The following is a 22924-nucleotide window of genomic DNA, read 5'->3' as shown; positions in this document are numbered from 1 at the left end:
ATTGGCTTAGTATCCCATAATGCAAAGCACATATCCTAACAGACATATAATGCTATGCATTATGGGAAGGGTCACTACTCAGATTCAACCTTTATTCAAGTCTCATCAGTTGGATCCAGACCCAGAAGTGATACCAAGGTTGAAATAATATAGAAGTCATATTTCCATATATTTTTTAGTTACTTGTGACCTCCTTGGTTACTGATGAGACCTCAATAAAGGTTGAAACCAGTTGAAGGATAAAAGAAGTCATATTCCAGGAGAAAGTGATGTGTTGTAGACAGTGGTGAGCTATGGAAATTTTAACAAAGGGCTCGCATCGCTGAGCAAAAAAAAGGGGGGGACTAACTTAGCCCTTATCACACTTATATTATGACTTTGTAGAGCTTCTGACAAATATGACAATTCCTGTAGGATATCAATCATTAATGCTAGATCTTTTAAAAATTCCAAATTGACTTATATTTACCGTTCGATGCCACATGCTTGCATAAAGCTGGGTAATTTCTCCACACAGCAACAGCTGTTTGTAAACTGCAAGCTGCCCATCGTGGTCCCAACACACGACCTATCTTTAAAATTTCAATACCAAGTCTTTTGCAATCGTATTTTATTCTCGTTGATTTTTTTGGTGATTGATGATAAAAAAACATAATCTATCCATAAATATTTCAAAATGATTTATTTCTTTAATGTTTTTTATTGAATTGTCTAATGCTAATTGTAAACGATGAGCCATGCAATGCCAGATCACAATGTTGGGAAATTTTTGTAGAAGTTTGATTGCAACACCTGATTTGTTTCTCAATATTAAACTAGCTCCATCAGAACAAAATGCAATGAGATGATTTTTTAAATAGTTATCAGAAAATCCATATGAATTTAAAGTAGCAATTATAGTAGCATGTATGCATTCTGCGATGGTTTCTAGTTCTACAAGATTATTAAACAAGAAGAACAAGAGGCTCGCAAATTTGAGAAAAATTTAACAAAGGGCTCACGCGAGCCCCGTATATAGCTCACCACTGGTTGTAGAGCTCTATGCTTGTACTGCTGTCTTTCAATTTGTTCATTAATGATATAGGAAATGTTTTGAAAGTAAATATTCAATTAATTGTAGATTTTGTAAAGTAGTTAATCAAGACGACGTAGAAAGTGTGCAGAATTTAAATGGACTGACAGCATAGGAATAAGATGATTACCTATTTTACTATTATTATTATCACTTGACACCACCAGGGAGTTCAAGGAATCATCACAGGGGAGCACTCCACTCTGCTCCGCTACACATATCCCCTACTACTTAATTCTACAAATACACCCAACGACACTGCTTCTGCAAGAATCAATATCATCTACTGCCCATTACCATCAATACCAGTATTTTTTGTGTGCCCATTTGCCTGTATGCAGGATGAAAATCCCGAATTTCCAGGAGGAATAACCATGCTAACACCATGTGATATCAGCTAACTTACCTTGAGTTTAAAAGCCCATGCCAAGATTCTTCTCCTCATGATGAAAATTGAACGTGCCTCTTTTCCAGTCAAAGGGCACGATGTTCTGCTGTTCTTGCAATTGTGCTATAACAGTGCTACTTTAAAAAAAAAAAAAAAAAACTTCTCACTTTGGAACAGATTTCTCCTATCCCTCAGGACCGACTGACCCATGTTCAAATGCTATTCACTTGGAACCCTTCTCCACCTCAGTCATCCAGATTTTTCATTTGAGTATTTGCCTCTACCACCAAGATCTGCACCAACAGTGGCTCCAGGCAAGCTTACACTTGGCACCTTCCATGCATGCTGATGTGACCCTCCTACTCTTTGCTGCATACTCAAAGAGTTGAGCCTATCTGCAGTAGTGGACAAGTATGGACTCGATGTTAGAGTGCCATCCATTTTCAGGATTAGTTGCCAATGTGGAATTGTAATGTAGAAAAGTGTGAAGTTATTCATTTTGTAATAAAAAGATAAGTTTGATGAAACCGTACTCTAGAACAGCAATATTCAAACTATGTTCCCTGGAACTGCAGGGTTCTGTTAGAATCATCCTAGGGGTTCTGTGGGATTAATTTGAATTCAGGAATAGAAACAGATCATCTTTGTTGCATCAAATAATGTAAAAAAAGTATCATTTTTGAATTGAGGTGCGAGGCATCTGCCACCTTTTTCTGCTGGCCAATCCCAGATTGTATACTATCTAGTTGAGTGGTTCGCCCATTTCCTATGTCAGCCAATCATACATGCAAACATCAAAATAAGTGACTTATTTTAAGTGAAATAAACATAACAAATAATAAAAAATGAAGTGCTGTGACAGAAGTAGTGCATAATGTGAACACTTTGCATCGCAAATCCAGATATTGTTCCGTACTTTTTTATTTAAAACAGTTGTTGGTTAGCTAAATGTAATAGTTGACTCTGTAATCACAGTGAAATTGTAAGATCTTAATTTCTTTGTTTCATTTAAGAGAGGCCCATGGCAAGGTAAGGTCTCTTCATTCATATTAATTTATTTATGAAATGGAATAGAATTTTGATCAATGATAATTAAATAATTTTAATTAAGAGATTTGCCTTTCGCTATTGACCTTGGTCAGAAAACTTAAACAGAAAAAAAACATGAAAATTCTTCAACCCCAGCAGTTGATTTTGAATCTACTTCCAGAACCTCAACATGCCAAACAGCCATTTCAGAAATGCCTGCAGGCCTTATTAGAACACAGAAATTAAAGTAGATGGTTCTACGAAAAAGGAAGTATGATGAAAGCTACTTTTGTTTGGATTTATTGAGACTGGAACTGAAGACAAGCCAAACAGAGTATGCATCGAACATAAAAAAATATGTAAATAAGTGACTGGATTTTATCCAATTACTGAGGGATAACTATCTGAGACAGCATGTAATGGAAAATACTAGGGGTTCGAGAGTACTTGACCTAGTAATAGCATCTGAGAATTTGACTGTAATGAATATGACCATACCATGTTGCCACCTATTGGTGAGAGTGATCATATAGTCTTGACCTGGGAGGTGGCTAAATGTGTGAAATTTTCGATTAAGACAGGGTATATGTGCAATTACCGTGCTGGCAAGTATGACAAGCTTAGGAGATTTCTTGGTTCAGTGCCATGGCATGTAAAACTGCAAGGGCTGGATGTTGATAGGGCTTGGGAAGTGGTCGGGGAGCATTTGCAGGAGGTTATGGCTGACTGTATACCTAGAGTCCGAATAGTAAATCAAGTAGGGGTTAAATGGATGAATAACACCATTAAACTTGAGTTGCAGAAAAAGAAACAACTGTGGAAGGAATTTAAGGAGAAAGGTGACCTGCAGGCACATGAACGGTATAGAGCACAGGCCAGAAGGGTAATGAGCGAGGTGAGAAAAGCAAAAATGGATTATGAAAGGAAATTAGCCATGTAAGCTAAAGATAATCCCAAACAGCTCTTTCAATATGCTGCTAGTAAAAGAAAAACTGTACACGGCAGAATGATTTTAAGGAATGCCGATGGTAGGGAGGTCACTGAGTCAGTCGATATAGTGGAATTACTGAGTGAGCCCTTTACAAGAGTATATCATCCAGGTGGTGACGTTGAAGGAACCATTAGTTTATATGGGAATTGTGGTGAATGAAATTATTACAGAACCTTAATGTGAATACATTAAGGTTCTGTAATAATGTAAAAATAAGGTTCTGATATACCATCCAATTCTGTGGGATCGGATGGTATATCAGCACAGGTCTTACGTGAAGCAGCTAAAGAATTGTCAGTGCCCTTGACCTTATTGTTTAATCTGAGTCTCTGGTCTGGTTTAGTCCCAAAGGGGTGGAAAGAGGGGAAAATAGTTCCACTGCATAAAGGAGGATCCAAGACTACTGTTGCAAATTACCGACCGATCAGCATATCAGGAGTCGTTGTCAAGGTCTTGGAGAAAGTAGTCACGGGAAAAATACAGGAATGGATTGATGAAAATGAGGTACTGTATGGGGGACAGCATGGTTTTGTGAAGGGTAGATCATGCCTCAGTAACTTGCTCAGGTTTTATAACACAGTGACGGCCGAACTGGATAAAGATAATGGATTTACAGTTATACTGCTGGACCTGGCTAAGGCCTTTGACAGGATACTACATGGAAGTCTAATCTGTAAACTGCAATATATGGGAATGGATATAGGGTTGGTGAGATGGATAGGAGGGCAGTTGATGGAGAGATACCAGAGAGTAGTTTACTCAGGAGTAGAGTCCAAAAGACGGCTTGTGACTAGTGGTGTGCCACAGGGTTCTGTTCTTGGACCGCTGCTGTTTAATTTGTTCATTAACAATATAGGGAACGATCTGAGAGGAACGGTTCATTTGCTCGCTGATGATGCTAAGTTGGATAGGGAAATAGTGAATGCAGAAAATGTCAAAATTTTGCAGGATGATTTGAATAGATTGGAGGTCTGGGCTAAGGAGAATGGATGTCAATTTAATGTGGCAAAATTTAAGGTTATGCCTTTTGGGGTGAAAAGATTAGCAGCAGTATATCACATTGGTGGAACTGCACACCAGTAGATTGAGGCCAGGGACTTGGGAGTATTGGTGGATAGGGAGTTGAAGTTTAGGGGGCACATTGCAAAAGTGGCTAAATCAGCTCATCAAATCACTTGGATGCTGAAGAATACTTTGACGAGCAGAGATAAGCAAGTTATTGTTCCTCTGTATCGAGCCTTGATAAGACCCCATCTTGATTACTGTGCCCAGATCTGGTCACCTAGGTTTCTTCTTGATGGGGAGGAGGTTGAGAGGATCCAGAGGCAAGTGACCAAGATGATAGCAGGTCTATGGAATGAACCTTATGGAAACAAGTTGAAGATTTGTGGGTTGCAGAAATTGGTTGATAGGCAGAAAAGGGGAGATATGATTGGGACATTCAAATTGCTGAAGAGTTTCTATAGGATTAATTCGGAGAATATTTTTGAGAATAGGACTGGTGATGGGAAGACTAGGGGACATCCATGGAAGCTGGGCAAGAGTGTGGTTAGTAAGGGTGTTAGAGCTGTGTTTTTTACTTTTAGAGTGGTGAATGAGTGGAATAAGCTGCCTGAGTCTATTGTTGGAGCTATGATGGTGAATGAGTTCAAGGCAAAGTATGATAGATACTGTGAATGTCAAATAGTTGTGATGAACATGATGTTTAGGGACTCCCTCGATGAGTCTAAGGACTCCTTGGAGTCGCCCATAATAATAATAACAGTAGTATAAATCCTGAAAAATTAAGAAGATATATGGAGAGTAACCACCTCCATTTGACAGGCTAAAACATTGAATATTTTAAGTATAAATATGAAGAGCACAAAAGCAAGAAAAGATGTTTTTAAAAATTTATATTATTAAATTTTCATTATATTGATAATGAAAAATCACTTGAGACTTCCTACTGCATTAATTATTGTATTGCTAAAGAAGGTGAGGCATATAAAATTGGAGAAAAATTAATAAAATCTTGCACCAAAGATCTACTTAACTGTAAAATTGGTGAGAAATATGCCAACGAAATTGATAGCTTGCCTCTTTCTAATACAATGGTTGCTAGATGCATTAGAAATATGGCACCTTATTGTGAGGATGAATGGTTTCACATGCAATTAGATGAATGCTAAGGTGTTGAATCTGCAAAATACTATTAGAGAATATTTTCCAGAACAAACAATCATACGACTGGATTAAAAACCCATTAAATTGTTATCAAAGTGAAAATTTATCAGTAAAAGAGGGAACAATTAATTGATATCTACAGATTTGACCTTAAAAATTAAGTACCAAAAGAAATAACTTCCGAATTTTTGGTTGCAAATTTACAGTGAATATCCTGCGTCTGATCATGATAATGATCCCTATGCCTTTTGTCACAACTTGTTTATGCAAAAAAGGGTTATTCCACGTATACAATGGCAAAAACAAAGTATGGGAATAAAAAGGATACAAAACCAGAAATTCACTTGCAACTGTCATCAGTAAGCCTGAACATTGATTTTCTTTGTGGAAAAAAACAAGCACATACAAGTCATTAAACTGAAGTATGATTTTTCATATAATTTGTTAATCATGTTATAAAAAAGTATTATATGCATTCAGTAAATTTATTCACCCCATCTTCTTCAACCGATCTAGAAGAAGGAAAGCCATTCAGCTACATCTGGATTACTCTACTTAAATTTGGTTATAGGTTTTCTTTGGAGATGAGAAAGTACTGGTGAGGATCCAGAGGCAAAAAATTGGTAGAATGGAGTGGATAATTTGATAGAAGCATTAATTTACCAAAAGAGTTTTATATGATTGATGCAGAGGAAATATTTCAACACTTGGCTAGTGGGAGCTGAACAAGGGATGTCAATAGTTGTGTTAGGATTAGATGCTTCACTTGGAGAGTAGTTTTTTTGAGTCGTTTGAGGAGACATACAATAGATTCTTCTTCTTCTGCAGCTTCTCCCACTTAAGTGGGGGTCACTGTTTGTAATGAGTCTCCTCCACACCTTCCTGTCTTGGGCTGTCACCACATCCAAGTTCTTCATCTTCAAGTCCTCTTCTACCAGCTCCCTCCATCTCTTCTTTGGCCGCCCACGCTTCCGCCTTCCTTGCACATCCATCTGCATGACCCTTCTTCCCACATATTCGTCCTCCCTCCTCATCACATGACCAAACCATCTCAACCTTGCCTCCTGTATTTTTGCTCCTAAGTTCGTAACTTTCACTGTTCCCCTGACATAGTCATTTCTCAGACGATCCTTTCTGGTCACACCGCACATCCACCTAAGCATTCTCATCTCTGCTACTTCCATCCTGCTGATGTTATTTTTCCTCAGGGCTGCAGTTTCTATAGCATATGTCATAGCTGGCCTCACTACTGTCCTATAAATTTTGCCTTTCAGATTGATCGGCACCCTCTTATCGCATAACACTCCAGCCATCTCCCTCCAGTTCCTCCAACCCGCTTGTATCCTGCATCCCACTTCCTTCTCAGCTCCTCCATCTTCTTCCACTGTTGAACCTAAGTATCTAAAGTCTCTCACCTTCCTGATGACATTTCCTTCCAGCTCCAGATCTGTCTCCTGGCCGCTGCCGACTGCGCAACACATGTACTCTGTCTTACTTCTGCTCAGTCTCATACCTCTCTCTTCCAGTACTTTTCTCCATCTTTCCAGTTTAGTTCCTGCTTCTTCTCTTGAATCTACACACAACAAGATGTCATCTGCATACAACATTGTCCAAGGCACATCTTCTCTCACCTCTCTGTTACCACCTCCATCACAATATTAAACAGAAACGGACTTAATGCTGACCCTTGATGTAAGCCAACTGTTACTTGAAAACTTTCTGTCTGTCCCAAACAGGTCCGAACACTTGTCTTCACATTTCTGTACATCTCCCGCACCAATCTGACATATTTCTCCGGCACCTTCTTCTCCCTCAGACACCTCCAGACTTCTTGCCTTGGCACTCTATCGTATGCTTTCTCCAGATCAATAAATACCAGATGTAGCTCCCTCTGTTTCTCTCGATATTTTTCCATCATCTGCCGTAACCCAAAGATAGCATCTGTTGTTGATCTACCAGGCATGAATCCAAATTGTTCCTTTGCAATCTCCACCTCCTTCCTCAATCTACCATCAAGAACCCTTTCTAGGATCTTCATTGTGTGGGACATCGACTTTATTCCTCTATAATTTTTACAGTCTTGTGCATCCCCTTTACCCTTGTAGATGGGGACAAGAGTACTCTCCCTCCATTCCTCGGGTATATTTTCCTGTTGGCAAACTTTCATGAACAGGTCCCACAGCAGGTCAATTCCCTCTTCCCCAGTGCCCTCCATGCCTCCACTGGAATTCTGTCCGGGCCCACCGATTTTCCATTCCTCATCCTCTTCATGGCCTCCGTCACTTCCACTCTACTGATGTTCTGCACCATCCCTTCAGAAGGCTGCCCATCTCCTCTGAGAGTCCTTGCATTTTCCTCATTCAAAAGTCCCTCAAAGTATATTTTCCATCTGTTTCTTATGTCCGCATCCCTCCATAATACTCTTCCTTCAGCATCTTTGATCTGCCTCACATATAAGATGTCCTTTGCTGCTTTATTTCTACATTTCGCTAGTTGGTAAATTTTTCTCTGTCCTTTGTTTCTAATTGATCATACAGATCTTGATATGCCATGGCCTTCGCCTGTGCCACAACTCTCTTGGCTTCTTGCTTTCTCTCTTTGTACACCTCTCTGTCCTCTTCCACTCTTGACTCATCCCACTTCTGCTTTGCCTTCCTCTTAGCTGTCACTGCCACTTGTACATCATTATTCCATCACCAACCCTCCTTCTGCTCTCTAAACTTTCCAGATGTCTCACCAAGCATCTCGATTGCACAGCTCAGGATTACTTTTGAATTATGATTCCACCAATCCTGTACACTTTCCAGTCCATCCGAAATCCTCTCTAACACCCTCTCCCTAAAACAATTCCTCACACTCTCCTCTTTTAAGCGAAATCACTTAATTGTCTTCATCCCACGGCATCCAGAAGTTCTTATCTTCGATCTTATTTTAAAGTCTGCTTAAAACACTTTTAAGCTACCTTAAAACACTGTGCCCTTGCCTTTAAAATTTTTCATCATTTAGGATAAGTGATGTCTTTGCCTAACTACTCAAGCAGTGAAAGTTGAATCTCACAGTGTTTATGAAATTTCCTAGCAATAGAAATTTTATTATGCCTGTCAAAAAAAAAAAAAAAAAAAAAAAACAATGTTTGTTACCTGGTGTTAAGTGGCAAAAAATTAAAAAGCAATATTTAGTTTCCAAAGTAAGTCTTCTGCTTAATCATTACCTATAGTGTTAGTGTGCTACAAGAATTCAACTTTTCATAGGCTGGATTGCATTTAAAAAATGAAATTTAAAAAATTGTTGCATTATCAACAGATTATCATTTTTTGTTGTAGCTTGATTTAATCCTGACTCTTAATAAAAAAAAATAATACATTGCTGTCATTTTTAACTTTTTTTTTTTGTGTTTCTAATGTTTTAATGATTTTGCATATTATGAACCTTTGCTTATGAATATAATTTTTAGAAGAAATGCACTTTAAACTCTAGTTATTTCCATTAAGTTCTATACATGTAATCTAAATTTTGTTTTGTTTAAAAAAAAATGTATAGCTACAAACAATAGTGGACCAACATCGCCAAACCCAAAGTCGTCCAGGTTCAAAAGTGCGTTTTAATGAAATTCCTCAACATATAGATGATGCAGAGTTGCTAGATGTAACCAGTAATATGATGGATAATTTTAATAAAAATTTATCAGGCTCTACCTCACCTGTATCTACGCCATTGCTGTCACCCATGAAAAGTTCTCCAAATTCAACTAATTTAGAAGATACATACATTAAACCTGAGGATAGTTTTGATAAATTAATGAGGATGAGACCGTAAGTGTATATATATATATATAGAGAGAGAGATTTTTTATTCCTATTCTTATAGAACTCGTTGATTATGAGATTATAGTTGTAAAAATAGGAGTTGTGAAAAACAGATTTTTACCTTATTACAGTAAAAAAAAAAACATTTAAGCCTTTTTTTTTTAATATTACCAAAATATCCTTATTTTGAAGTACCAAGGGAAAATTCAAAACATTTAATCTCTTTAGTGTAAATGTAACTTGATGGTTTATTGTTAATCAGTCACAAGATAAAGTTGTACATAAACTCTTCACTGTTATTATTAACATCAGACCTCTCCATGGAGTCTAAAGACTCATTGTGGGAAGCACATGTTGTGACACACAATGCTCATCAAACCATGCTTTAAACTCATTCATTGTTTCTGCATTCAGTGTTAGGTACTACATTCTGCACACCAACCACTCTCCATTTTTTAAAGCTTCTATGTCCCCTTGTTCTACTCCCCTCTTCCACATCAACTCAGTAACAACTCTTCATATGCCTCAATCATATCTCCTCTCTTCCTCCTATTCACAAGACTTTTCAAACTGCATTCCCTCAATCTATCCTCATATCACAAAGACCAGTTATCATCTATGAAGCTTAAATGTCTCAATCATACCCATTCCCGTTGAATTTCTATCCACCAAACTCTGCAGTCTGCATGCCGTCAGTCAGTCCTCTGAACCAACATTGTACAGTCCTGATGTACTTTTTTGCTATGTCTCTACACCCTTTTCAAATCCCAGTGACCAGACCTGAGCACAGAAATCTAGATGTGGTCTGATCAAAACTTTATACAGTGGGACCACCATACCTTTATCACTATAACATACATAACATACTGTTACGTAATGTCTCGTAACATACTGGCTATGAAGCCAGTAAGTTACGTCTGCAAAATTGCTTGCCTTCTTTTGAAAAGTTTGTTTGTTCTGTGGAATGAAAAATCAGAGTTTCTGGGAATAAATATCCTATCACCTCCATATGAGACTAGCTAATTCATCTTCAATTCAAAAGTCTAGATAAAGTTTTTTTGCATCCTAGACTGTATTAAACCCACGTCTTTCCCACCAAAGTGCCTTATCAATACCGGTTGAGCTGTGGAGATTAACTTTCTCAGGTTAATCTCCACAGCACTTTAGCCATTCAGGTGCAATTTTCTATTGAATATGATATGTTAAATGTAGAAATAGGCAAGAGAATAAGTAATAACTTATATTGCGGGACGGAAATGGAATAAATATATGTGAAATGAAAGACTTCATCCAAAGTTAGCAGCTGTCTTAGCTAATGGCTGCAATTCCTGCTGGATCAAAAAAATATTGATATCTTATACCACACGCTTCCTCCCAAACTTGATTACTGTGAAACTATCCCATACATCTGTGATATGTCTGATAATTTTGCAAAAATCCTTAAGCATATACACTCTACTCATACCAGTCACTAAATTAGAAATCTTTATGCAGATACATAAATGTCATTTATGCAGTGTATATGCAAAATACTTGGTCATGTGCATCACCATGTGTTCTATTTAAGAATTGTCGGTAATCATTAATAGAGTTGATCACAATGGAAAAAACCAAGGGTCTTTTGGAGTTAGATAAAGGACTTATTGTGGGTAGCCATCTGGCTGGTACCACGATTTTGAAAACAATAGAGCTGGCTGGTTTCTCAAAAGGTGAGATATTCCAGGTGTTTAATCAGTGTAAAAATAACCACATTGTTGGTCTAAGAGGTGTAACTATGGTCCTAAGACAGTCTGTCAGGAACAAAATCACCATCATCTGAGAAGGCTTGTATGGATAAACAGAACTTCCTGTGTGCAGCAATTGACCAAAGCATTTAATGAAGGCTATTCCTAATCCATATCTCACCAAACTATGCACAGGGAATTGAAGATCGTATTGGCAGTTGCAGCATGCTTATACATAACATAAAATTTTCTAATTCAGTAGCCTGTTTTGTGTAGTTACTCCTTTCACAAAAAAAAAAAAATTTTGAATCCATTATCTGCTTTCCTAAAGACCATCAATGTTTGTTAGATTTGTCTACTATCTACCATGTGATCAGCTGTAAGCTGTCCTATGGCCAAACAGGTTTCCAGTAATTCATTGGAAGGATACCTGACTTCACTGAAGTAAATATAAATATGAAAAACTTTTCCTTGAATGTGCCTCTACCTAAAAAAAAAAAAAAAACTTGAATAAGTTTGGATGCATAAAATTTTCCTCAAGTCTAGGAAACTGGCAAAATGTTCATTCAAACCCACTGAGTGATGCAATTGAGGACTTTCTAACTTGCCTCATTTCTTCACATCAGTTTCTCTTACTCATGCTTGCATGCATATATTTCTTCTAGCATATTGTTTTCTGATAATTCAGCATTTTGTTAATTATAATGTTATAGTATATTAAGTATATTATCATTATAATTATTTTAATTATTATATCATTTACATTGTCATGTCATTCTTAAAACTACCATTATGAATGGACTATGGACTATTCCCTCAGCCATGTGGCTAGAGTGATAGCTGATATGCTACAATACCAGTGAGATGATTATGAGCAAGGTGGTTTCCCGTTGCCTTCCTTGCTGTAGTATATTTTATGACTGTAGTCGTGTGCTTCGTGCAACCGGTTTGCCTGTTTTGAGGGATGAAAAACCCAAGTTACTGGGGGGGGGGGGGAGGGACTCTGCCTTCATATGAAACCGATTAACTCACCTTTAGTCAAAAGAGACCAGATGTTCCTCACATCTTAGATGGGAATTGAACCCAGTTCTTTCCAACCAGAGGGCTTCGTCTATACAGACTGAATTACGGAAGCTTCACCATTATAAATAACAATGTATAAACCTAAACCCTAAAATTTGTATTCTTTACTGCAGTAGATCCTGTGTTCAGCCTTCTGCTCAGTCATTATTAAAAATGATGGTTGGCTTTTTAAACAAAAATTTTAAAGAGAAACAAAAATGAACAGCTTTCAGAGGTAAACTGTAGACCCAGATGAATATTATTGGAGAAAAAAAGAGTTTCAGTACGAAATACAAACCTTGGAGACTCACCGGCAAATTCTGAAGAAAATGTATGTTGATTCAGCTAGGAGAGCATGTGGTGAAGTTGATTGCAATGATGTATATATATGTATATATATATATATATATATACAGGGTGTTCGGGATAAATTTGACAGTTTCGTAAGGAAAAAGAAAATCTTCTTTGTATCTATTAAATTTAATGAATTGACAAAAAAACATTACAGGCAGAGTTAATTACAATACTATCAACAAGATTTACTCAAAATAACCACCATTAGCATCGATCACAGCTTCAATTCTGCTTCGGAACCTCGAACAAGCTGATGCTACAGTCTCCCTGGGAAGGGCCGCAAAAACTGTTTTAATTTTATCCATTAACTGGGCTTTTGTATTACTGGAAGTGCGATTGGTGTCTTTTTCAACTGCGCCCCATACAAAATAATCCATGGGGTTAAGGTCTGGGGAGTTTGGAGGCCAAACATTTGGACTGGTGAAGTCGTAGAAATTTTCAGACAACCATTTTTGACTTTTCCCAGAGGTGTGGCAAGGGGCCGAATCCTGCTGCCATACATACGGCCTACCATTGGCTACCCTTGTTATCCAGGGCTTGACTACAGTTAGCCACTCCACGAACAAAGCCCGAATTCCAATGCCAGGGTTCTTCAACACCTGTTCCTGCAGATTTGCGAGGAATTCTGCTGTACGAACGCAATCAGATCGTCTGCTAGGGATCTTTCTTCTTGCTACATCCTCGTAGTCACCATTGCAAGTCTCTAGTTCATGCCTGATTGTTTTTACTGTATTCAGGGAGCATTGGGCAGCAGTCGTAATATCCTTATTTTGATGGCGGGCACGAATCATCATGATACAAGTTATTCTCTTCCATGATTCAGGTGGGTTCCAGCTATCCATCCTTTCTGACATCTTGTATATGAATGAAGAAGGGTCCAAACTTTTAAATGAAGAGAAGTGTGTGTTAATACATGTAACTTACGGAAAAATATAATTAATTATAAATATGTCAAATTTATCCCGAACACCCTGTATATACTTACTTACTTACTGTCTGGAGACGGGTTGAGTCTTCTGTGTTTCCACAACAACCTCCAGGAGTCTTGATTTCTTGCATGTTATCTTGAACTCTATATGTTTGTAATCCAGAGTTGACTTTTATTGATGTTACCCATTTAGTTCTTGGCCTTCCTTTTTTTTCTTTTTTCTTTTAATCTTGCATACAGAGCAAGGTTGGGTAGTCTTTTTGATGGCATTCTTTCGACATGTCCATGCCATTGAAGTTGTCTTCTTTTGGTGTGTGTGTGTATGTATATATATATATAAAACCTGAACTTCATGGTGGGATATTATTATTACTATTATTACTATTATTACGGGCAACTCCAGGGAGTCATTAGACTCATCGAGGGAGGCCCCAAATCATATTCATCACAACTCTGACATTCATACAGTATCTATCATACCTCGCCTTAAACTCATTCACTGTCACAGCATCCACTACAGACTCAGGGAGCGCATTCCACTCATTCACTACTCTAAAAGTAAAGAACCCAGCTCTAACACCTTTACTAACCACACTTTTGCCCAGTTTCCATGGATGTCCCCTAGTCCTCCCACAACCAGCCCTGTTCTCAAAAATATCTTCTGAATTAATTTTATAGAAACCCTTCAGTAATTTGAATGTCTCAATCATATCTCCCCTCCTCCGCCTATCAACCAATTTTTGCAACCCACAAATCCTCAACCTGTTCTCATACGGTTCATTCCACAGACCTGCTATCATCTTGGTCACTCGCCTCTGGATCCTCTCCACCTCCTCCCCATCAAGAAGAAACCTAGGTGACCAAATCTGAGCACAGTAGTCTAGATGGGGTCTTATCAAGGCTCGATAGAGAGGAACAATAACCTGCTTGTCTCTGCTTGTCAACGTATTCTTCAGCAACCAAGTGATTTGATGAGCTGTTTTGGTCATTTTTGCAATGTGTCCCCTAAATTTCAATTCCTTATCCACCAACACTCCTAAATCTCGTGCCTCATCAATTTCCTGGAGCAGGGTTCCACCAATGCAGTAAACTGCCGCCAATCTTTTCACCCCAAAATGCATAACCTTACATTTTGCCACATTAAACTGACATCCATTCTCCTTAGCCCAGACCTCCAATCTATCCAAATCATCCTGCAAAATTTTGACGTCATCTGCATTCACTATTGCCCTACCCAACTTCGCATCATCCGCAAACAAATGAACTGTTCCTCTCAGATCATTACCTATATCATTTATGAACAAATTAAACAGCAGTGGTCCAAGAACAGATCCTTGTGGCACACCACTAGTCACAGGCCGTCTTGTGGACTCTACTCCCGAGTAAACCACTCTCTGATATCTCTCCGTCAACCACCCTCCTATCAAGAAGTTAGTAGGCAGAAAAAACAGGCAGGGATTACATGAAATTTACAGACATATAACAGCCTGCAAATAGGATTAACTATCTTATCGTATGCATTAGGTTCTTACAATGCTAAAGTACTTGATTGTAACAGGCTATTAAACCTAATATGTAAAAGGAAAATGACAGAAATTTAATAAGTCAGCATGAGCCCTTAGAAAACACAGAAAAAATGTAAGAAAGTTATGCAGTGTGTAAAAGTAACTAAAAAACAGTTATAAGAAGGCAGTGAGAAGGAGCAATGACAAGAGGCCATCCCTGGAAGTTACGAAAGGAAGCTGTGAGCAAGAGGGTGAGGAGTGGTCTCTTTGCATGGAAGGTGGTAGAACCATGGAATGCATTGCCTGATAGAGTGGTGAGAGCAAGAATGGTCAGTGAGTTCAAGAAGTGGTATGATAGACTTTGTGTTTCCTAGGAAGGACCTCCTGCGATGAGTTTCTTGACTCCATGGAGACCTGAATAATAATAAATATCATGAAAATGCAAAATGTTCTGGAAGCTATGATAAAAATGTTTAGAAATGGAGAAAAGAGTACTCTAAAAGGAATCATATGATGAATGAGGTATAAAGATGCAGGTAAAGATAGCCTTCGTGAGTAAATTACTTGAAAAAATTGTTCAATAAGAGTTGTGGAACAGTAGTAGAAAATATTCAAGTGTATTCTGGGATAAATATCAACACTTCAGGTAGAGAACATCATCAAAAACCTGAAATGTGGAAAGGTAGCCTGGAATAGTTAATTATGGTGTGGGCTCCTCCAAGGAATCAAAGCTCATTGAGGGAGCTTCTTTCGGGTTACAGTGCCTAAATACCTGTCTTTCTTTCAGTATTGGAATATTGTGAGCATCATGTTAATAACTATAAATTGCGCATGTATGTAACAGGAATGTGAATGAAGATATTAGGAAGATGAAAAGGTTGGCTAGTGTGAGAAGAATGAGAGTAGGTGTAAGAGAACGATATCTGACAGAAAGGAGAGAGAGAGAGAGAGGGGGAGAATGGGAGAGACAAGGGAATAGTGGAAATTGCAGAAAGTCGAGAGTGGGAGAGGAAGGAGAGACATGTTGGAAGCTGTAAGAGTCAGGGATGTTAGTGAGAGAAGGATGAATGGATCTGTTTGGAGTGTCATGTATGGAGACTGAGGGTGTGTGTAGGGCAGAGTGCCAGATAGTGCTTGCCTGGTGAAACAATAGAGTGTGGCACTGGCAGTAAAGAGGGGTGAGAATGTGGAGAGTGATAGTAATGGTTGGAACGAATAACCTGAGAGGTAGTGTGAATCATGCAGCATAAGATTTCAGGTTGATGTTAGAAACAGTGCATCAGAAATGTGTCTAAGGAATGATAGTGAGTGTGTCGCCCCTGTATGGTAATACACAGTGGAGGATAAGAGAAGTAATAATGAATGAGATGATAGCAAGAAAGTGTAGGAAAGAGTTCTGGAATATGCGAATGCATGGAATATATTTGAGGTTAGAAGAGAGTTATATGCAAGAAATGGATGCTGTTTTTTTCTTGCACAGAAACTAGAATTGAACAGGTGGAATGAAGCATGGATGGCCTCTTGTGGGAAAAGTAGCTTTAGAAATAAAATTGTGTACACTATATTACAGAGTCAGATGAAGTATGAGGGGAGTAATAATGGCTTTAAGAATGCTGGCATTCTTTTGAATTTCATATTGAAAAGAATAACATGTAAGAAAGTTTTAAAGCGAATAAAAGTTGAGCAGCTCTCAGATGTGAACTGCAGACTAAAAACACAAAGATTATTGAAGAAAAAATAAAAGAGTTTGAGAACAGGAATCAAACCTTGGAGATTCAGTGGCAAACTCTGAAGAAAACATTGATTGATTCTGCCAGAGAGGCATGTGGTGAGGTTGTCTGCAAGGATAAAAAAATCAGAACTCCCTGGTGGACACAGGAAGTTAAAGAGGCAATGAAGGAAAAGAAGAAAGCATATCAAAAGTTCCTGTCAAATAAGTCAGCTTGTGCTCTTAGAGAATACAGAGACAAATGCAAGAATGCTAAACACTGTGTAAAACTAGCTAAACAAAAGTCATGGGAGGACTTTGGTAAGAATATAGAAAATAAACATCAAGAAGGTGGCAAAATATTCTGGAGGTTGTTGAAGAAGCTTAGGAATGGAGGAAAGAGTGCTGTAAAAGGAATTGGAGATGATATGACATGAAAACGGAAGAAAAAGATATCCTTGAAGTATGGAGTAATTACTTTGAAAAACTGCTAAATGGAACAAGCAGTGATGACAGCACAGTGGTAAAAAACACTGACCAGGCATGCAGTCAGGAATACATATCCATACTTGAAGTAGAAAAAGCCATCAAAGGCTTGAAATGTGGAAAGGCAGCAGGAGTAGATGATATTTGACCAGAAATGCTGAAGTATGGTGGTATAAGAGTCTTACAGTGGCTGCACTGCATAGTTCAGAAAGCCTGGACAGAGGGACGAATTCCTGATGTTTGGAGTAGAGCTCTCATAGTACCCATATATGAAAAGGGAAATGAACTGCATGTGAGAATTACAGAGGTATTTCCCTACTGAGTGTTCCTGGCAAGATCTATGCAAGTATACTTGAGAAACAGTTGAAAAGAATTGTAGAAGAAAAGCTTGGTGAAGAACAAGCTGGATTCAGGCCAAATAGGGGATGTCAGGATCAGATCTTCACTTTACGACAAATAGTCGAGAAAGCATGGGAATATAACAAAGATCTGTATTTAAGTTTTGTCGATTTGGAAAAGGCATATGACAAGGTGCCAAGGGAGAAGCTATTCAATACGCTGCAGTTATATGGTGTCAATGGGGCATTATATCAAGCAATACTTAGTCTTTATTTGAGTTGTAAGTCAGCAGTTAGAATTGAAGGAAGTACAGGAAGATGGTTTAATGTTAAATCTGGTGTGAGACAAGGATGTACATTATCCCCTCTGTTATTCATTATCTATATGGATCACATTATGAAGGAAAGTGGTATTAAACATGATATCAAAATTGGAGATGTTAATGTCAGCTCTTTGCTTTATGCGTATGATGATGTACTTCTAAATCAATCTGCTACAAGTCTGCAAGATTCTCTGACTAAATTGAATAGCTGTTGTAATAGATATGGTATGAAGGTCAGCAATAGAAAGACAAAGACAATGAAAATAGGCAGAATCATTGAAAATGTCAACTGTGTTGTGAATGGAGAACCTGTGGAACAAGTAAAACATTTCAGCTATTTAGGCACAATTTTTAGTGAAGATGGTAAATTAAATATAGAAATAGACAACAGAATCAGCAAAGCTGGTATGGTGGGAAGTCAATTGAATAAATTCATATGGAATAAGAGAGAAATTAGTTGGAACACTAAATTAGCTGTATACAAGACGATGTTTAAACCAGTTTTAACTTATGGATCTGAGAGCTGGGTCAGAAGTAAAACACTTGACCAAAGACTAGAGACCACAGATATGAGAGTCCTGAGAAAGATTATAGGTGTGAACAGATGTCATCAATGGCAATATCATATTAAAAACGAGGATATTAGGAAAGAACTTGACATTGTCAGCATCCAGGAATGTGTTAGCAGAGCTAATCTCAGGTGGTATGGTCACTTAAATAGAATGGGAGAGGAAAGTTTAGCAAAACAAGTGTTCTCTGCCAGTTTGGCAGGAAAATGACCCAGAGGAAGACCAAGATATAGGTGGATTGATACGGTACAAAATGCCTTAGATGATAGAAATATAAGATCTGATAATGTTGGAGTCTTGACAAGTAACAGACTGATTTGGAGGAAAATTGTAGATAGGAAATTAATAATGATGTAATTTTTTTATGTAGTACTATCATGGCAGGAATTTGATGATGATGATGAGAATGCTGGCAATGCACTGGATTTCATCATCATCAACAAATTCCTGATCTATATCCTCAAAAGGTGTACAGATATGATAGTACTACATGAAAAACTAGTTAGTAATGCTTCCATCATTACTAACTTCCTATCTACAATTTTTCTCCAAATCAGTCTGTTACCTGTCAAGACTCAAACATTATCAGATCTTATATTTCTATCTTCTAAGGCACTTTTTACTGTATCAATCCACTTATATCTTAGTCTTCCTCTGGGTCTTTTTTCCCACCAACCTGGCTGAGAACACTTGTTTTGCTAATCTTTCCTCTCCCATTCTGTTTAAGGGACCATAGCACCTGATATTAGCTCTTCTAACGCATTCCTGGATGCTAACAATGTCGAGTTCTTTCCTAATATTATTATTTTTAATATAAAATTGCCATTGATGCCATCTATTCATGCCCCTGATCTTTCTTAGGACTCATATCTGTTGTCTCTAGTCTTTGGTCAAGTGTTTTACTACTGACCCATCTCTCAGATCCATAAGTTAAAATTGGTTTGAACACTGTCTTGTATACAGCTAATTTAGAATTTTGACTAATTTCTTTCTTATTCCATATAAATTTATTCAGTTGACTTCCTACCATACCAGCTTTGTTGATTCTGTTCTCTATTTCCATACTTAATTTACCATCTTCACTAAAAATCGTGCCAAAGTTGCTGAAATGTTTTACTTGTTCTATAGGTTCTCCATTCACAATGCAGTTGATATTTTCAATGTTTCTGCCTATTTTCGTTGTCTTTGTCTTTTTAATGCTGACCTTCATACCATATCTATTACAACAATTATTCACTTTAGTCAAGGAATTTTGCAGACTTGTAGCAGATTTATTTAGAAGTATAACATCATCTGCATAAAGCAAAGTGCTGAGATGAACATCTCCAATTTTGATATCATGTTTAATACCACTTTCCTTCATAATGTGATCCATATAGATAATGAATAACAGAGGGGATAATGTACATCCTTGTCTCACACCAGATTTAACATTAAACCATCTTCCTGTACTTCCTTCAATTCTAACTGCTGACTTACAACTCAAATAAAGACTAAGTATTGCTTGATATAATGCCCCAGTGACACCATATAATTGTAGCGTTTCGAATAGCTTCTCTCTTGCCACCTTGTCATATGCCTTTTCCAGAAGTACAAAACGTAAATACAGATCTTTATGATTTCTCAACTATCTGTTGTAAAGTGAAAATCTGATCCTGACAGCCTCTATTTGGCCTGAATCCAGCTTGTTCTTCACCAAGCTTCTCCTCCACAATTCTTCTGAACTGTTTCTCAAGTATACTTGCATATATCTTACCAGGAACACTCAGTAGAGAAATACCTCTGTAATTCTCACATCCAGTTTTATTTCCCTTTTTATATATGGGTAGTATGAAAGCTCTACTCCAATCATCTGGAATTCATCTCTCTGTCCAGGCTTTCTGAACTATGCAGTGCAGCCACTCTAAGACTTTGTGATCACTTTCAATTTCAAATCCTCTGTATACTCTGGTGTCCTGCACCAGGGAGAAAACATCACTATCAACAATAACATGGTCAATGAGACTTTTCTTATTCCTAGCTTTTTCTCTCCATGTGAATTTGTGCACATTTTTATGTTGGAACATTGTTTTAGTAATAACCAGTCCATGTCCTGAGCAGAAATCCAACAGATATTTGCTATTATTATTAGCTTTGCTCTTTTTTCCAAATTTTCTTGATATATTTTTGTGTGTCTGACAATCATTTCCTACTCTGTTATTTAGTAGATCCCCAACAAGGACCAAGTTTTCCTTTTTCACTGTGTCAGTTGCTTTCTCTAAAGCCTCAAAAAAAATTCCTCTGCTTCTATCTTAGTAGAACCTTCTGTGGGACCATAGGCACAAATAAGTCTCCCTTTGTCCAGTTCCCCATTCTCATATTTGCCCACATCACTGCTTGAGACTGCCTGCCATTCAAGAAGATTAGCCTCTTATTTTGTGTTGAATACTGTGACTACTCCTTCTTTTCCTTGATTGTCATTATCTGAATACAATGTTTTGTATTTATTGTTCAGAAAGATCTCACCAGATTTTGTCTTTTTTGTTTCAGTCACCCCTATTATGTCGATCTGGTGCTTATCTAATTCTCCAGTTAGCTCCATTTCTTTGCCATTCAGGCTTCTTATGTTGATAGTACCGATCTTGAACTTTGGTGATGGTGATGTTTGGGGGTGGGGGGGGGGGGGGTAGGATTTGTTCCAGTAGCTGACTTCTCACTGTTTGCCCTGGTTCCCTGGCGAAAACAACGGGGGCCTTGTTTAACCAGGCGATGCCCCTGCTGGCATGAAATTGTGTCATGTTGTACCATTTTTTATTTTGGTTTAAGCCAATAAGAATACAATTTGGTCGGCTAAATCCAAAATTGCCAGCCCATCCTCGTTCGTTCATTATCTAGGTAGATACCTAACAGGGTGCACCACGAGAAGGTGAGGATTGGACATTAGATCAGAAGCCCTGATCAGTTCTTCGCATTTCTTTAGAGGCTATGTGGAAGTCTCCTCTCAGTTATATAGCTTTGACCCTTAAGCACTGGATTTTATGTATGCAAATGCTAGGCACATTAAAATTAAAGGGAATGAGTTTGTGGTATTGATTGAATTGCACTCTCCGGAGGTTTTTGGTATCAGTGAAACTTGGTTAACTGAGGAGGATGTTCTAACAAGCATAGAAATCAAAGGGTATCAGCAGGATAGGGAGGGTAAATGTGGTTGTGGAGTGTTACTCATGATAACAGATGCATCTTCTCAGGATGGAGAATCACGGTGGAGACAGCACTAATAACTTTAATAGTATATGGTGTGTGATAGATCTTTATAAGACAAGATATTTAGTAGGATGTTGCTACAGACCAGGTAATATGACTGGTGATAAGCAGGAAATGTTTAGGCAAATTAGTTTAGCAAATGCAAAGTGTGTGATCCTTTTGGGGGACCTCAACTATAGCAATATAAACTAGGCAAAGTAGACAGCATGTAGCAATAAGGGAACTGAATTTTTGGATTTCTTGAGGGACAACTGTCTTATGCAACATGTCTTGGAGGGAACCTGAGAATCAGGAGTTTTGGATTGTGATTGAGATATCATACTTGTTCACTGTTGGTGAGAGTGACCATGTAGTTCAGACTTAGAAGATAAATTGGCATGTGTAGGTATCAAAACAGAATGTTTGTGGAATTATGATGCAGGTAATTATCATAGACTTAGAAACCAGCTTGCAGTAATGCATCGGAGATATTTAAGATGAAATTGTTGACAGCATTGACATATTTTATACCTCAGGCAAAGAAGACAAAGCAATTTAGAATCACATGCATGACAAGAAAAATAAAAGGGGAATTGAAGAAGAAAAAGAGATTATAGAAGACAGAGAGAGAGAGAGAAATAGGTGGAAACAGTTGTATGAGGAATATAGGGCTCAGGCTACAGAAGTGACTAGTATTGTAAGGAAAGAAAAATTAGAATATGAGAGGAGACTGGCATTGCAATCCAAGGAAATCCCAAGGAGATTTTTCACTATGTGGCAAGGAAAAATGATATTGGATGGAATTACCTTGCTAGATGGAGATGGGAAATGGGGTGACCATAGCAGATGACATAGTTGAGCTATTTAATTATCAGTTTATTTAAGTTTTTCATTGTGGTACAGAAGGGTTTATTCCTAGAAGGATAATGAGTGATGAAATAAAAGTGAAGGAAGATGATGTATTCTGAATACTGAATATGCTAAATACAGCAGATATGCCTAGATGGAATTTCACCATGTGTTTTACTGCAATATGCTATGGAACTGACCATGCTTAGCTTAGCTGTTTAATGCAAGTAATCCAATGTAACAGTTCTATGGAGTGGAAGGAGGCTAAGATATTACCATTGCATGGTGTTGGCAGGGGAATGGAGGTATAAAACTATAAGTCTTTGTATTTCTTCTGGAATTGTTAAGATTTTGGAAAAATTGGTAAGAGCTCATATATAGAATTTGGCAGATGAAGGCAGATA

General features: G+C 37.8%; 1 protein-coding gene across 1 annotated transcript in view; it reads left to right on the top strand.

Annotated features, from left to right (window-relative positions):
- LOC150103500 (solute carrier family 12 member 4-like) overlaps window positions 1-22924 on the top strand; it is a 336194-nt gene that overhangs the window by 296592 nt on the left and 16678 nt on the right. The window contains exon 24 of the mRNA XM_090397527.1: window positions 9187-9458. Within this exon, the coding sequence (XP_090253653.1) occupies window positions 9187-9458 (272 nt within the window). The remainder of the gene's footprint in view (window positions 1-9186; window positions 9459-22924) is intronic.

The sequence above is a fragment of the Typopeltis vanoorti genome, chromosome 9 (assembly GCF_054136105.1).
Source record: "Typopeltis vanoorti isolate ZY-2024b chromosome 9, IOZ_Tvanoo_1.0, whole genome shotgun sequence".
NCBI classification, from domain to species: Eukaryota; Metazoa; Arthropoda; class Arachnida; order Uropygi; family Thelyphonidae; genus Typopeltis; species Typopeltis vanoorti.
The sequence above is the reverse complement of the archived record's forward strand: the minus strand, read 5'-3'. Positions and strand labels throughout refer to the sequence as shown.